Raw genomic sequence first — 18,185 nt, 5'->3', positions numbered from 1 at the left:
TTTACCACAATTTTTTCAGCCATTCCCCAATTGATGGACATCCCCTCCTGGGAGGAGCTCTCCACTCTCCATTCAGAGGCCCCAGGAGCAGAAATGTGTGGGTACCAGGGCTGATGTGAGTAGAATAATGAGGTTCCTAGGGACATGATGGAGAGTGTGAAAGGAGTACAGCAGGGTGGGAATGAAGTAACAAACAGTTAAACACCTAAGTTACTGGGAGAAGAACTCACTAGTAGACAAAAAACATTTTAGAAATTAGGTTTGGCCTAGGAAGACTTACATGAACTAATGCTGAGTGAAGTGAGCAAAACCAGGAGACCATTATACACAGTTAACAGCAACATTGTGCAATCACCAACTTTGATAAACTTAGCTCTTCTCAGCAGTGCAGTGATCTAAGACAATTCCAAAAGACTCATGATGGAAAATGCTATCCACAACCTGAGAAGTATGGAATCTGAATGCAGATTGAAGCATACTGTTTTCTCTTTTTTTAATTGTTTTGTGTTTTCTTTCTTGTGGCTTTTTCCCTTTTGTTCTGATTCTTCTTTCACAACATGACTAATGTGGAAATATGTTTAAAATGATTATACATGTATAGCCTCTATCAGATTGCATACTGTCTTGAGAAAGTGGAAGGGAAGGAGGAAATTTAGAACTCAATCTTATAAAAGTGAACTTTAAATAAATTTTTTTCTTTTCTTTTCCTTTTTTTTTTTAAGGCAGTTGGTGTTAAGTGACTTGCCCAGGGTTACACAGCTAGTAAGTGTCAAGTATTTGGTCTGAGGTTGGATTTGAACTCAGGTCCTCCTGACTTCAAGGCCAGTGCTCTATCCACTGCACCACTTGGCTGCCCCTAAAATAAATTAATAATTAAAAAGAAAAGAAATTAGGTTTGCCATACGCCAAGAGAAGTTTTTTTTTTCTCTTTGTGGTTAGGCTCTTGGAGTTAAGTGACTTGCCCAGGGTTCCACAGCTAGTAAGTATCAAGTGTCTGAGGCTGGATTTGAACTTAGGTCCTCCTGTGCTCTATCCACTGCACCACCTAGCTGCCCCCAAGAGAAGCTTTGAGTTGGATACATTGAGCTATATATGCAAAAAATCATGTCATAAACAATTTAGAGGAGCAGGAAAGACAATGGCTTTTGGATATATGGTAAGGGAAGATTTCACTGCTAGCAATAGAAAGGAACCTGCAAAATTAAATGGACAATTTTGATTATTACAAAATTTTAAATCTTGGCACAAACCTAATGTAGTAAAAAGTAGAAGGGCAACAGTTAACTGGAGAAAAAACTCTTTACGAGTTTGTGTGATAAATATCTCATTTCCAAGCTACATTAGGATCTGATTCAAAATTTTAAGACTACATCATTTTCCCATTAGATAAATGGTCAAGGCATATGGATTAGCACTTTTTAAGTGATGAAGTCTAAGCTAGCAATACCCTCATGAAAAATGTTCTAAATCACTAGTGAATTAAAAATGCAAATTAAAGCACTTTGAGGCCCTACCTTACATCTGTCAGACTTGCAAAAATGACAAAAGTGGAAAATGAAAAGTGTTGGAGGTCCTGTGAGAAAATAGGTACACTGGCACACTCTTGGTAGAGCTGTGATTTGATCCAGACATTTTGGAAAGCAAATTTCAACTATTCCCAGAAAGTTATCAAACCTATACCTTTGGCCTTGGCATAGCAATTCTAGGCATATACCCCAAAGAAATAAAAAAGAAAAAGGACCTATATGTATGATAATATTGATCACATCTCTATTCATGATTGCCAAAAATTGATAAATGGGCAATTAATAAACGAATCATGGCATTTGACTAATACAATATGAGAAATAATAAAAATGGACAGTTATAGAGGGAACTAGAAAGACCTTTGTGAGCTGATACCATGCAGTGAGCAGAATAGGTGAAACAATTTATGTAACAATAACATTGTAGAGAAAAACAACTTTGAAACGTTTTAAAACTGATCAGTGCTAGGAGTCCAGATGAAGAAAATAAAATGCATCCTTACAGAGGATAGACTTAAAATGCAGAAAGAGATATATTTTTGGACATGGCTATACAGGAATTTGTTTTGAACTGTTACAGCTATGTATCAATGACTTTTATTTGTTTTGTATTTTAATTTATTTGCTCAGTGGGAGGAGAGTGTTGGCTAGTGGGAGAGACGTTAAATTTTTTAAATTTTATTATTTATTTTTAACATTTTTTTTGAGTTCCATATTCTTTCCCTCCCTTTACCTCTTCCCCCAAGTGTTAAGAAGGCAGGCAATGATACCCATTATATATGTGAATTCATACAAAACATATTTCCATATTAGCCATGTAGCAAAAAGAAAATAAAATTAAAAATAATATACTTCAATTTGTACTCTGTGTTCATCAGTTCTGTCTCTGGAGGTAGATAACACTTTTCATCATAAGTCCTTTGGACTTGTCATGCATCATATTATTGATCAGAGTAGCTAAGACTTTCACAGTTGATCATTTTTATAATATGCTATCACCTTGTATATTATTTTCCTGGCTCTGCTCGCTTCAATTTGCATCAGTTCATATAAGACTTCTGTGTTTTTCTGAAACCATTCTGCTTAGTCATTTCTTATAACAAGTAATATTCCTTCACAGCTGGGGTACAATGAAGAGAGTGCCAGTCCTGGAGTCAGGAAGATCTGGCCTTGGACACTTTCTAGCTGTATGATCCTGAGCCAGCCACTTAAGCCCTGTTTACCTTAGTTTCTTCATCTGTAAAGTGAGTTGGAGAAGTAAATGGCAAACCACTCTAGTATATTTGCCAGAAAACCCCAAATGAGATCACAAAGTTGTCAGATACAACTGAAAAATGACAACACATATTCCATCACAATCATATAGCACATTTATTCAGCCATTTCCCAATTGACAAGCACCCTCTCAACTTCCAGTTCTTTGCCACCCCAAAAAGAGCTACTATAAATATACATATAGATCATTCTGCATTTTCGTTGATCTCATTGGGATATAGCCCTAGTAGGAATATTGATGCACAGTTTTATAGCCCTTTGGGTGTAGTTCCAAATTGTTCTCCAGAATGGTGGACTTTAATTTTTTAAAGTTCTGGTTAGTTGAAAAAAATGTAATTTTTTCTTAAAGAAAGGACATTTAAAAAACATTAAAACACAAAGATTTTCCCCAGCTCTGTGCTTTTCATAAACTGGTCTGTTAAAGGCCCTTTTTATCCTTTGTAAGATTATATTCAGTTTTACGGGTTGTTATTCCTAGTTTCAGGCTTTTATCTTTTGCTTTTTAATGCTATATTCTAAAATCTTCTGTACTTTGGAGTAGGAGCAGCATAGTCTTCTGTGTATGTTACGTCAACTCATTCTTTTTGATTTCTTGTATTTTTTCTTCAATCTGGAAGCTATTTTGTTAATGACATTCCTACACATTTTTAATTTGGGGTTTCCTTTAGCTGACCAGTATATTCTATTTTTTTCCCCGTATTTTCTGATTCTAATAAATCTAAGCAGTTTCCCCTTACTGATTTCTTAAAACATAATATACAAGGGGTTTTTTTATGATCTTCAGGGAGTCTCATTAATCTTCAGGTCTCTCTCCTTGACCAGCTTTCCAACTTTTTGATGTCAGATTTATTTTTTTCCTAGCATTTTGACTTTATTCTAATATTCCTTGGTTTTTTTATGATTTTACTGAATTTCATTTGCCCCGTTTTTTCTTTATGACAGCTATTTACATTTATTGTCCTTCGATTTTTTTTCCTCTAGAACTTTCATTTCATTTTGAATTTCCTTTTTTAATCCTTTATTTTATTTCTTCTAGCCATTCAACTAATCTATATCACCAAATCATCTTAGTCTCTGACACTCTGCTTGATTTGTGGAGTTGTTCCCTTCTTCTGCATTTATTTACACTTCTTTATGCTTTAGCCTGACATGTTTAGTCCCTGTATGGTGCTATCTTTTTTGTAGTCTAGGTACTGCTACCTCTGCTGTTTTAATTATAATGATTAAGACTATGCTGTAGTAATCTCTGGCTTCTTTCGCAATCTGTTTATTGATGGCTTGGCTCAGGGTTTTGTCCTCAACCCAGGCTGTCTCCCAGTCATCGCACAGTCCTCAACTGAAGACATCCTTCCCTGTATGTGGCCCTGCCATGTCTCAGCAAATGATGTCAAATGGACTGGTAGCAGGCTTCCTACAAGATCCCACCCTATTGTTTATGCTGCCTGGAAGCTTTGCTGATCCTGTCTCTTATATAGTGCTACCTGAGAACTTTACTGGCCCATCTCCTTGTTGTACTCTGATATAGGCTCCCTGTGCATTGTGCTTGCCCTGTTTCCTGCAGGACTTCAGAGCATTATTCTGGCCTTTCTCATGTAGTTGTCTAGGCACCACAGTGCCATGCCTCTGTCTCCCACTTGTTTCTACTCACCATGTTCACAGGCTTCTGGCAGTCTTATGTAGTCCAGAACTAGATAAAGGAGCTCATAACTGTTTCTCCTTCATTTTCTTTATCATTGTTCCTTAAAATTCGTTTTTAGAACTTTGTTGTAGTGTTTTTAGGAGAGGTGAGTTCCTCTCAGACTTTTTACATCAACATTTAGTATTCAAGCCATTTATGATATGGCTGCAGTCCATCTTCCCAGGCAACTTACACATATTTCCATTTCTTGTAGAAATGTTTTTCTCTATGTATGCTTCCTCTTTCCTTTTGCACCAGTGCACACTGTTTCCCATTCCCCTCTCTCCTTGCTTCCACCCAGTTCTCTACAAGACTCAGCCAAAATGCTGCCTTTTCAAGAGGCCTTTTCCCACTCTGTGTTAGTAGTAATTTTCTCCTCCTTCATTCTTCCCCCACATTCAGTCACTTCTATCTGTTTTGTGTACATATTGTATTTATTCAGGTGAACACCTCCTGTTGTCCTAGTGTAATGTGAATTCCTTTTGAGACCAGACACCATTTTACTTTTGTATATTCTATCCTCAATGTATAGTATATAGTAGTTACTTTTAAAATGATTATTGATTTGATTTTTAAATTTCTTTCTATTCTTTTTATCTAGTCTTTGAAATCTTTGCTAAAATTCAGATTGTATCTTAATGCCTAGCCTTTTCTGATTATTATGAACTTAAGATTGCATGGTAACTTTTTTTAACTTTTTAAAAAATTTTATTAATTTACTTTGATTTATCAACAATCACTTCCATATGCTTTTGAGTTGTAAATTTTTCTCTCCCTTTCTCCCCCCCACCCTCCACAAGACAGCGCACAATCTGATATACGCTTTACATTTACGTACCCATTAAACATATTTTCACATTAGTGAAGTTGCAAGTAAAAATTAAAACCAATAAGAGGAACCATCAGAAAGATGAAACAAAACTCAACAGAAGGTAAAAATAAGTGATAGCGATTCAACTTCCATAGTTCTTTCTTTGGATGTGGACAGCGTTTTCCATCCTGAGGCCTCTGGGGATGTCTTAGATTCTTGTATAGCTGCTGAGAAGGTTTAAGTTTATCAATATTAGTGATTGCACAACGTGGCTGTTGTGTACAAAGTTCTCTCGGTTCTGCTCATTTCACTCAGCATCAGACCATATAAGTCTTTCCAGGTTTTTCTGAAGTCAGCCTGTTCATCATTTCTTATAGCACAATAGTATTCCATTATATTCATATACCACAACTTGCTCAGCCATTCCCCAATTGATGGGCATCCTTTCAATTTCCAATTCTTTGCCACCACAAAAAGACTGCTATGAATATTTTTGTACATGTGGGTGGTCCTTTTCCCATTTGTATGATCTCTTTCGGATATAGCCCTAGAAGTGCTATTGCCGGGTCAAATGGTATGCATTTTTATAGCCCTTTGGGCATAGTTCCAAATTGTTCTCCAAAATGGTTGGATCATTTCACAACTCCACCAACAATGTATTAGTGTTCCAATTTTCCCACATCTCTCCAACATTTATCATTTTCCTGTTTTGTCATGTTGGCCAATCTGATAGGTGTGATGTGGTACCTCAGAGTTGTTTTGATTTGCATTTCTCTAATCAATAATGATTTAGAGCATTTTTTTCATATGACTATAGATGGCTTTAATTTCTTCATCTGAGAACTGCCTGTTCATATCCTTTGACCATTTATCAATTGGGGAATGAATGCTTGTGTTCTTATAAATTTGTCTTAATTCTCTATATATTTTAGAAATGAGGCCTTTATCAGAGAGACTGGTTGTAAAAATTCTTTCCCAATTTTCTACCTTCCTTCTAATCTTAGGCATTGGCTTTGTTTGTGCAAAACTTTTCAATTTAATGTAATCAAAATGATCCATTTTGTTTCATAATGTTCTCTATCTCCTTTTCATCACGAATTCTTCTGTTCTCCATAGATCTGATAGGTAAACTATTCCTTGTTCTCCCAGTTTACTTATGGTATCAGCCTTTATATCTAAGTCCTGAACCCATTTTGACTTTATTTTGGTATATGGTGTGAGATTTGGGTCTATGCCTAGTTTCTGCCATACTCTTTTCCAGTTTTCCCAGCAGTTTTTTTTTTTTCAAAGAGTGAATTCTTATCCCAGAAGCTGGGGTCTTTGGGTTTATCAAATAATAGATTACTGTAGTCATTGACTACTGTGTCTTGCATATTTAACCTATTCCACTGATCCACCTCCCTATTTCTTAGCCAGTACTGAGCAGTTTTGATGATTGCTGCTTTATAATACAATTTAAGATCTGGAATTGCTAGGCCACCTTCCCCTGCATTTTGCATGGTAACTTCTTTCCGAGGCTCTGGATATTTATATTTCAACAAATGTTTCTTATTGGTCAGCATCAGTTGCAGAATAGCATTTTGCTTTGTTGCTTCCTCCACTTCTCTCTCTTTTTTTTTAAATTAATTTATTTTTAGTTTTCAACATTCACTTCCGTAAGATTTTGAGTTTTAATTCTTTTTCCCCTCACCCTTCCCTAAGATGGCATGCTATCTGATATAAGTGCTACATATATATTCATATTAAACATATTTTCACATTAGTCATGTTGTAAAGAATTGGAACCAATGGGAGATGCCTCCACTTCTCAGGGGTGACATCATGTAAGCAAATTAAGAATTTATTAATTGCCCTACTTTAAAAACTAAAATACATTTTTTCCTTAAAAAGATTCTTGGGTGGTTGAAGTTTGTTATCACTATCATATTATTCCTCCCTACTATCTTTGTGATCTCCTAGAATCACCAAATTCTTCTTCCCTGCCAGCTTCCAGAAATCATCATATACTTCTTTTTTGTTGAGTAGGTATAATATAGTTCTACTAGTATCTCATATGTTTCTTCCTCCATTGTTTCTCACCCAAATATTTCCCATATTCTGCTTACTTTTCTACTCAAGTCTAATTCATGAATTTGTCCACCATAGTATATATCTTTTGGATATATTTGTGTCTCAGGTATCCCTTTTAGCTAATCGGTACCTTTTGAATTATGTTAACATTTCATTGCCATAGTGTTTTCATTGAAAAGCTGCACAGTGGAAAGAAGACTAGCCTAGCTTCAGAGTCAGAAGGCTGGATTTGTTTCCTAACTTCAGTTACTTATGTGACTATGGCAAATAATTTTTAAAACCCGCCCCTCCCAAGTCTCAATTTCCTTTTCTGTAGAAAAAGGTGAAAAATTGTAAATGGATAATGTTTTGCTCTGTAGCAGACACTGTGTGGTTTTTTTTAATTTTATCAAATACTTGTACTACCCACAATGTAAATATGAATTGTTGTGGATTAGATCTCATTAATCTCATAGAGTGCTTGATGGTTTATAACTTTAAATTTACTTACAAATACTTTAAATCTAATTTAATCTTAAAATTATATCTAATTTTATTTAAATTATTCCTTGAAGTAACAATATTAAATGTTGCCTACATGCATAATTTAATACAATTGGTGAAATTCTCTGTTGTTTGTTTATATCTGTCCTAGTAATGTTGGACAATTGCTTTCCTGGAATTTTGTTGCTAGGTTTTAGGACTGTACCTTTATTAGAATGATATTGTCTAAACATGCAAATGATTAATGCTGCAATTCTTCCTTTTTATATCTGTCTTAATAATATTGAACAAATGAGCTAGAACTTTTTTTGAGGTTTATTTTTTTTTCTTTTAAAAAAATATTCTCTGACTCTTGTTACAGATAGATGACATTGATCTTATCAGTGCTAACATGGAGAATTCCCTAGCTTCTATTGGAGGATTTTGCTGTGGCAGATCTTTTGTAATTGACCATCAGGTATGCTTGTTCGTGTGTTCTAAATAATTTTTCTCAGAAAATATGAAATGATTCACATTGTTTGCCTGAAAATTTAAGTTCTTAATGGAGTTTACTATACAGTTCTTATTTTCTGTTATTCTTGAAGTCATGGTGCTAAGAATGAATTGGTGGAGAAGAAGGTAGTAAAAAGTCAGAATCATCTTCCACTCCATTAAGGAATGAGTTATAGAATGCCTGGATTAGGATCAAAGCAATAGGAATAGAAGAAAGAAGGAATTCCATAGAATCACTAAACCTCTAGATTTAGAGAGTTATGTTATAGAGATCATCTACCTTCCTCATTTTATAAATGAGAACACTAAACCTTAGAGGTAAATGAGAGAAGTGAATTAAACCCAAGTCCTCTGATACCAAATCCAGATTCTTTCTATTATACCACACTACCTTCTATATTTGAAAGAATTTAAAGTCCTACTCTGCTGCTTTGTCTTGACATGAAGGTGACTCTGGGTTCTTGAAGGTTATGGCAGCAGATTGCAAGTTCTAGAAGTTTCAGTAATAATGGCTGTGAGTGTGGTCTTAGCTATAAAATATGTTTTGGTTTTTGTGGACCAACCTAGCTAAGTACAGAGAGGCTTATCACCAATTGGCTAGCCATTTAATGATGGATTCTTTGGCCATGAAATAAATAAAAATACAGAATACTTCTTGTGTAGCCCCTTTCTGCTTCTATAATGGTGGCAGGGCTGTGGAAAGGAAAGTGGAAAGTGCGAACAATCACAGAATTTTTAGATAACCTGTAAACATTAACTGTAAGCACTCTTACAACCTTTGTCTGGTAAGAAACAAATATTCTTATTCTGAAAATACTGAGTCATATCATCTTTGACAACCTTGTTGTAAATGAACCCAAAAGAAAAAAATGAAGTTGCAACTAAATGAAACAATGTCTTATAAGACAAATAAAGGAGTTGGCAGAATTATTTTTTAAATAGGTCCAAAGTCAACAGTAAACATGATTTTGTGGAATGCTACTTGGTCATCTTCTATTACAGTGCTTATGATAAAATTTCCAAAAAAAATCAATATAAAAATAATTACAGCTTATATACCAACATAATAGTTAGGAAATAACTACCTACCCATGTGGAAGTCATTTTATATTCAGCTGTCTCTATAGTCAGATCATTGCGTCATTAAGCAAATGTCAAAACAAATACGAAATTGGAAAAAATAAGAGAACATGACATGCACTTGAGGCCTCTTGAAAAAAGCAAGTTGGTACTGAAAATGAAAAAGGATGTAAGGAGAGACATTCACATGGACCATCAACCGTTTCTACCAGAAAAAGACCAAAAACACCTTAGAAAATTGCCTTAGTCAATAAATAGTTGGTCTCCTGGATAAATAGAGTGAGATAGCAATCAAGGGCAACAGTAATCTAGAATATAAATTCATTCATAAAATCTGACAAAGAGGAAATAGTGGAAATTATGAGCAGTACTGTATCATAAAATATTAAGCAGTAAAGGAAATGAAAAATTTTATAGAAATGTTGATGAGATAAGCTAGATTATTCCAAAGTATGAAATTTAGAAGAAGATAATAACTTTAAAATATAGAAAATATGGGGACAGCTAGGTTGTGCAGTAGATAGAGCACTGGCCCTGAAGTCAGGAGGACCTGAGTTCAAACTCGGCCTCAGAGCTAACACTTGACACTTACTACTTGTGTGACCCTAGGCAAGTCACTTAACCCCTATTGCCTTAAAAAATTAAAAAAAAATAGAAAGTATTTCCATAAAACTTCTTTCCCCATATCACCAATTACCTATTGGATATTTTCAACCATATCTTCCATAGGCATTTCAAATTTAACACATTCAAAACTGAACTCGTGTTTTCCCCAATACCTGCTTCTCTGCCAAACTTGCGTATTTCTGTGGAGGGTACTACATTCCATCCAATTACCCAGGTTTACACCTCAGTGTGATACTTGATTCCTCACTCTCTGTTATCATATATCCATTTACTTGCCCAAACTTTTCATTTCTACCTCTACAATATCTCTTACATCTATTAGTTTATCCCCTTATACGTAGCCACTACCCTAGTTTAGTACCTTATCTCTTCTCTACTCCACTGTAACTCTCATACAGCTAGAAAAGCCCTTGAACTTTATTAATAACCCCCTCCTCCCAACTAGACAACTGAGAGATCATTAATTGCTAATCCCAGCTAAATAAAATTCTTAGGATGGGCCTTCTGGGAGCCAAGATAGTGGAGTAAAAAGGTAGTCACTCTCACTCTCCCCTATCAACCTCTGAAAACCCAGAAAATATCACCCCAGAAAAAAACCCTGGAACAGCTGAACTAGAAGAAAGATGGGGAGCAGCAGTGCAGCAGCCCAGCAAACGGGTCTCCCAGTGCCTCAGCAAAAGTGAGGGAGGCAGAACTACAAGGAGCCCCAGGCAGATAAGTACTCTGCGGCATTCATCTGAAAGGAGCTGAAGAAAGCAACCTAAAATCTTCCTAAAGCCCCAGCCTTGCTGGTTCCAGCCCAACACCAGGTGAGCTGTCGGAGCCCTGCAGCCTCCAGTTGTTAACCAGGAAGAAATCCTGAAGCCCAGGTGGTAGAGCAGGCAAACACCAACACCTGGACCTCCAAGTGCCTCAGTGAGGGCTGGGGGGGGGGAGAACTGGTGGAAACCAGCTCAGAAAAACACCAGGTGCCTCAGCACTCTACCACAAAGAAATCTCCCAGTGCATCAGCAGAAACTAGGGAGGCAGCACTGGAAGTGGCCCCAGGCAGATAAACATCGAGCACCACCCATCTAAAAGGAGCTGAAGAAAGCTAAAGGAAAGGAAAAGCAGGCAACCTAGAATTGCCTGAAAGTTACAGCCTTGCTGACTCCAGCCCAACACGAGGTAAGCTGCCAGAACCCTACAGCCTCTAATTACCAACATAAGAGGCCCCAGCACACAAAGCCAGTGACCAAAACCTAGGCTCCCGACACAACATGCTTGGGTCAGTGCTCTCTGTTCCCCAGCAGGAGAGCCCAATCTCTTTAAAGGCCATGAGTAAAAAGAAATGTACATAGATTCATATTATGAGAAGAGTGAAGATTAAGACAAAAATTCTAAAGAGGACAACATTGTCAACAAACCCACATCTGCAATGTCAGAAGGAAATATGAACTGGTCTGAAGCCCAAAAAGCCTTCTTAGAAGAGCTCAAGAAGGATTTTAAAAGTCAAATGAGAGAGGTAGAAGAGTCCTTAAAAAATACAATTGGGCAATTGGAAAAAAAGTACACTGAAGAAAACAAGTCCCTAAAAAAGAAAATTGGCCAATTGAAGAGGGAGGTACAAAAACTAACAGAAGAAAACAGTCTGTTAAAAACTAGAATTGGACAAATAGAAACTAATGACTCTATGAGAGAGCAAGAATCAGTCAAACAGAAACAAAAAAATGAAAAAACAGATGAAAACATAAAATACATCATCGGTAAAACAACCAACTGGGAAAATCGATTCAGGAAAGACACTTTAAAGATTGTTGGACTACCTGAAAATCATGATGAAACAAAGAACCTGGACAGTTTCTTTCAGGAAGCCATGAAGGAAAACTGCCCTGAAGTGCTAGAACCAGAAGGTAAAATAACCATAGAAAGAATACACTGCTCATCACCTGGAAGAGATCCCAAATTGAAGACACCAAGGAATATAATAGCAAAATTCCAAAATTACCAGACGAAAGAAAAGGTGCTGCAAGCACCAGAAGGAAACAATTTAAATATCATGGAAGCATAGTAAGGATTACACAGGACCTTGCAGCTTCTACATTAAAAGACCACAGGGCATGGAACATCATATTCCATAAGGCAAAGGAGCTTGGATTGCAGCCAAGGATCAACTACCCAGCAAAAATGAGCATGATTTTTCAAGGGACAAGATGGATATTCAAGGAAATAGGAGACTTCCAAACCTTCCGGACAAAAAGACCAGAGCTCAACAAAAAATTTGATCTTCAAGTACAAGATTCAAGAAGGACATAAAAAGTAAATGGGACAGAAAGATACAATATGTTGTTAATAAGGGAGGACTGTTTACATCCCTACAAGGGAAGACCACACTTGCAGCTCTTGAGAACTGTATTGTTATTTCACCATGTTAAAGGAGTATACATAAAAGGGGTGGATGTTAGTTGACTTTGATGTAATGATAAAAAAAAATCTAATCAAGTGGGTTAAATGGATCCAAGTAAGTGGATTAATCTGATCTTAGAAAATGTACTGAAAAAGGAGGCAGACAAGGGTAAATTACATTACAGGAAAGACACAAAATCCTATTATAGCAGAGGGAAAGAAGGGAGGGGAGATGAGCATTGTTTGAACCTTACTGTCATCAGATTTGGCTTAAGAAGGGAATGACATAATCAGGTATAGAAATCTAACTTGCCCTACAGGCCTTAGGAGGAAAAAGGAGAAAGAAAAGGGAAGGGAGATAGAAGGGAGGGAACAAGCCATAAGGGTAAAGGGGAAGAAAAGGGAAAGGGCAATAGAAGGGAGGAGGTGATGGTCAAAAGCAAAGCCCTCGTGGGGGAGGGAAAGGAGAAAGGAGAAAGAAAAGCATAAACCGGGGGCAAAAAGGATGGAAAAAAAGACACAGATAGTAATGATAACTGCGAATGGGAATGGATGAACTCTCCTATAAAACAGCGGTGGATTGCAGAATGGATTAAAAACCATAATCCTACAATGTGTTATTTACAGGAAACACATGTGAAAAAGAGTGACACATACAGGGTAAAGGTAAAAGGTGTGAGCAGAATATATTATGCTTCAGCTGAAGTAAAAAAAGCAGGGGTAGCAATCCTGGTCTCAGACAAAGCAAGAGTAAAAATAGATCTAATCAAAAGAGATAAGGAAGGAAACTACATCCTGCTAAAAGGCACCATAGACAATAAAGTGATATCATTACTAAACATATACATACCAATATAGCATCCAAATTCTTAGAGGAGAAATTCAGGGAGTTACAGGAAGAAATAGACAGTAAAACTATAATAGTGGGGGACCTGAACCTGCCCCTCTCTGCACTAGATAAATCTAACCACAAAAGAAACAAGAAAGAAGTTAAGGAGGTAAATAGAACATTAGAAAAGTTAGGTATAATATAGACCTCTGGAGAAAACTGAATGGGGATAGAAAGGAATATACTTTTTTCTCGGCAATACATGGCACATATACAAAAATTGACCACGTACTAGGGCATAAAAACCTCACAATCCAATGCAGAAAGGCAGAAATATTAAATGCATCCTTTTAAGAGCATGATGCAATAAAAATTATATGTAATAAAGGGCCATGGAAAGATAGACTAAAAAATAATTGGAAACTAAATAATCTAATCCTAAAAAATGATTGGGTCAAACAGCAAATCATAGAAACAATCAATAATTTCATTCAAGAGAGAATGACAATAATGAGACAACATACCAAAACTTATGGGATGCAGCGAAAGCAGTTCTTAGGGGAAGTTTTATATCTCTGAATGCTTACATAAATTAAATAGAAAAAGAGTAGATCAATGAATTGGGCATACAACTAAAAAAACTAGAAAAAGAACAAATTAAAAATCCTCAATTAAACACCAAATTAGAAATATTGAAAACCAAAGGAAAAATTCAGAAAATTGAAATTAAGAAAACTATTGAACTATAAAACTAAGAGCTGGTTTTATGAAAAAAAAACCCAATAAAATAGATAAGCCTTTGGTTAATTTAATTAAAAAAAAGAAAGAAGAAAACCAAATTACTAGTATCAAGAATGAAAAGGGTGAAGCTACCATCAAGGAGAGGAAATTAAAACAATAATTAGGAATTATTTTGCCCAACTATATACCAACAAATTTGATAATCTTAGTGAAATGGATACATATTTACAAAAACATAAATTGCCCACATTAACAGAAGGGGAAGTAAAATACTTAAATAACCCCATCTCAGAAAAAGAAATTGAATAAGCCATGATGAACTCCCTAGGAAAAAATCTCTAGGGCCAGATGGATTTACATGCGAATTCTATCAAACATTTAAAGAACAATTAATTCCAATACTATATAGAATATTTGGGAAAAAAGGTGAATGAGTCTTAACCAAATTCTTTTTATTATACAAATATGGTGCTGATACCCAAACCAGAAAGAGTCAAAAGAGAGAAAGAAAATCATAGACCAATATCTCTAATGAATATAGATGCAAAAATTTTAAACAGAATACCAGCAAATAGATTACAGCAATTTATTACAAGAATAATACATTATGACCAGGTAGGATTTATACCGGGAATGCAGTTGGTTCAATATTAGGAAAACTGTCAGCATAATTGAGCATATCAACACCAAAACCAACAGAAACCGCAACAGGAGATAGAGAACATTACAAAAAGCAAAATAGATAATTTTGATTACATTAAATTGAAAAGTTTTTGCACAAACAAAGCCAATGCAACTAAGATTAGAAGGAAGATAGAAAATTGGGAAAGAATTTTTACAACCAGTCTCTCTGATAAAGGCCTCATTTCTAAAATATATAGAGAATTAAGACAAATTTATAAGAACACAAGCCATTCATTCCCCAGTTGATAAATGGTCAAAGGATATGAACAGGCAGTTCTCAGATGAAGAAATTAAAGCCATCTATAGTCATATGAAAAAATGCTCTAAATCATTATTGATTAGAGAAATGCAAATCAAAACAACTCTGAGGTACCACATCACACCTATCATATTGGCCAACATGACAAAACAGGAAAATGATCAATGTTGGAGAGGATGTGGGAAAATTGGAACACTAATACATTGTTGGTGGAGTTGTGAAATGATCCAACCATTTTGGAGAACAATTTGGAACTATGCCCAAAGGCTATAAAAATGCATACCATTTGACCCAGCAATAGCACTTCTAGGGCTATATCCGAAAGAGATCATACAAATGGGAAAAGTACCACCCACATGTACAAAAATATTCATAGCAGTTCTTTTTGTGGTGGCAAAGAATTGGAAATTGAAAGGATGCCCATCAATTGGGGAATGGCTGAGCAAGTTGTGGTATATGAATATAATGGAATACTATTGTGCTATAAGAAATGATGAACAGGCTGACTTCAGAAAAACCTGGAAAGACTTATATGGTCTGATGCTGAGTGAAATGAGCAGAACGAGAGAACTTTGTACACAACAGCCACGTTGTGCAATCACTAATATTGATAAACTTAAACCTTCTCAGCAGCTATACAAGAATCTAAGACATCCCCAGAGGCCTCGTGATAGAAAATGCTATCCACATCCAAAGAAAGAACTATGGAAGTTGAATCACTATCATTTTTTTTTCTCTCTTCTGTTGAGTTTTGTTTCATCTTTCTAATGGTTCCTCCTATTGGTTTTAATTTTTACTTATAACTTCACTAATGTGAAAATATATTTAATAGGATTGTAAATGTATAGCCTATATGAGATTGTGCACTGTCTTGGGGAGGGTGGTGGGCAGGAAGGGAGAGAAAAATTTTATACTCAAAAACATATGGAGGTGATTGTTGATAAATGAAAATAAATTAATAAAATTTTAAAAAACCAGAGTGAGGATTGGGGGAGGATCTTTTTTCATATTGGAAATAGTAGCTCTGCATTTCCATGAGAAAATGTGGCATAGCTTATTTCTTTATTTTCTGTATCTTTTTTTTTTTTTGATAAATAGTATTTGAGGTTTTTCTGAAAAAAAAAATTCTTATGATGGTCTACACATATATTGAGAGCATCTTTAATAAGCATATTAGTAAGGAACAGTTAGGTTTTTGCAAAGTGTTATTCTGTAGTAAACAATCTCTATCATCATCTAATTGATTGAAAGTTATAGAGAAAAAAGATAACATTCTTATTGTTTATTAGCTATTTTTAAAAGTGCTTTTGATTCAGTGGAGCAAAATGCTGCTTTGATGGCTCTCTTTCAAAAAGGCAGCTCCCATGCATACCTCAGAATTAGCATATTTCACCGCAGATTGTTCACCATGTTTTTTCAATCCAAAAATTGGTTTTTGTTGTGTAATCAGTCACATGGTATATAATTCTGTTTGTCACATGGCTTAAAAGGTAAACAGAGCAGCAGTGTATTTGCCAGTGGTGGATACACATTTATCTCTCATGCATTGCGAGCACCTGGCCTAGAATTCTCAGTGCACACTCATTGTCAGTATATTTCTGAAAGTAGACTTGCATGGTTTGTTTAGAGTGCTGCAGTACTAATGGTATTGTCACTCAACCCAGTGAAGAATCATAGGCACCAGTGGAGCGGGCAGGAAGGCAAAGCTGCCATGAATATGTCATGTGATATGGTAAGACTTACATCTTTCCAATTTTAATGTATATTCAAGAGTATTCCTTGCATCCTAAACTTACGCCAAAGACAGTTTAGTAATAAATGATTTTTAAGTAATACTGGCACAATTTAAAAAAAAAAGGGCTTCACATAATGTTCACAATTCACTTTTTGGGTAAAATCTGCAGTGATTATGTGGTGAAATACGGTATGCAGAATTCCTCAAAAGACATAACACCTTCAAAAGACATAACACCTTCAAGAACATTAATATTAAGCAAGGCATAAAGCAAGTAGATGTAGTCTCACCAAAGGTGTTCACCATTATTGTGGAAGAGAGCCATGTCCTAGAATGTTACAGAACTTCTTAGATGAAAAAAAAAAGACTTCTTGGATGTAATCTATAAACACTCAAAAGAATTTGGCCTAACTCTCCGTACAATTAAAAAAAAAGGTTTAATTTGTAGTATAACACAAGCTAGATAGACAACATATAAAACACATCCGTCAGTATATGTTAGATAGTATGTATTAGATAGGTAGAACCTCTATCTGGTTATCTTGGACAGATACCACATATGGACAAAGATTAGGTAAATAAAAAAAATATTTAAAACTAGGCTTTGAAAGGCTATTGAAAACTTCAGGAGCTGCCTTTTCTCTTTATTTCTAGTGCTAGCACAGTTGGTTTATATTAACTGTTGAATTGAATTCAGTATTAAATGTTCAGCTGAGTAAAGAGATTTAAAGTAAAATCTAGAAATATTTTTATGTGTATAATCAAAGAATCAATAGAGATGAGAAAATCCTTTTAAAAGGAGGGGAGCAGCTAGGTAGCGCAGTGGATAGAGCACTGGCCCTGAAGTCAGGAGGACCTGAGTTCAAATTAGGCCGCAGACCAAATACTTGACACTTAGTAGCTGTGTGACCCTGGGCAAGTCACTTAACTCCAATTGCCTAAAAAAAAAGAGAGAGAAAGAGAATGTTAAAACACTCCTCCTACCTCCCAGTGTTTTTCCCTAACAGGTCATATGATTTTAAAGTTTTGAGTTTCACATGTTCACAAATTTCAACAAACTTTAGGTCTACCCAGATGGCCCTTTGACAGAGCAAGTTGAACTGATGTCAGTTTGCAACCTATTCAGCAACCTCATAACAAATTTTATTCCTTCCTGTGACCTCAGACATTTTCCATTCTTTCTCCTCCTCTAAGCATCGAACATCTTACTGATTTTTAGCCTTAAATTTCAGCAAATCTGTTTCTCACTAGTCCTATTATACTCTAAAGCAATTCTGTGGAATTTTGAGCTCTACATTTTAGAAAGGGCATTGATAGGGGAAAAACCAGAATAGGTGTGTGTGGGAGAGGAAGAACTTAAAGCTGTTTTATGAGGTTTGGTTGAAAGAACTGGGGACATTTAACATGGAGAAGAGAAAACTAAGGTATGTAAGGGTAGTTGGTGATGTGGTGTGTAGGGGAAAGAGTATTGGATTTAGAGTTAGAAGGGAATTGAGTTTAAATCCCATGT

At 35.7% G+C, this 18,185-nt stretch overlaps 1 protein-coding gene across 3 annotated transcripts in view; it reads left to right on the top strand.

Annotated features, from left to right (window-relative positions):
* Positions 1-18,185, top strand: part of SPTLC1 (serine palmitoyltransferase long chain base subunit 1) — a 91,850-nt gene that overhangs the window by 47,443 nt on the left and 26,222 nt on the right. For all 3 annotated transcript variants that reach the window (XM_020976689.2, XM_078152833.1, XM_078152834.1), the window contains one exon: positions 8,205-8,300. In XM_020976689.2, the coding sequence (XP_020832348.1) occupies positions 8,205-8,300 (96 nt within the window). The remainder of the gene's footprint in view (positions 1-8,204; positions 8,301-18,185) is intronic.

This window comes from Phascolarctos cinereus, unplaced genomic scaffold, assembly GCF_003287225.1.
Source record: "Phascolarctos cinereus isolate Bilbo 61053 unplaced genomic scaffold, phaCin_HiC Scaffold_4;HRSCAF=312, whole genome shotgun sequence".
In the NCBI taxonomy this organism is placed as follows: Eukaryota; Metazoa; Chordata; class Mammalia; order Diprotodontia; family Phascolarctidae; genus Phascolarctos; species Phascolarctos cinereus.
The sequence above is the reverse complement of the archived record's forward strand: the minus strand, read 5'-3'. Positions and strand labels throughout refer to the sequence as shown.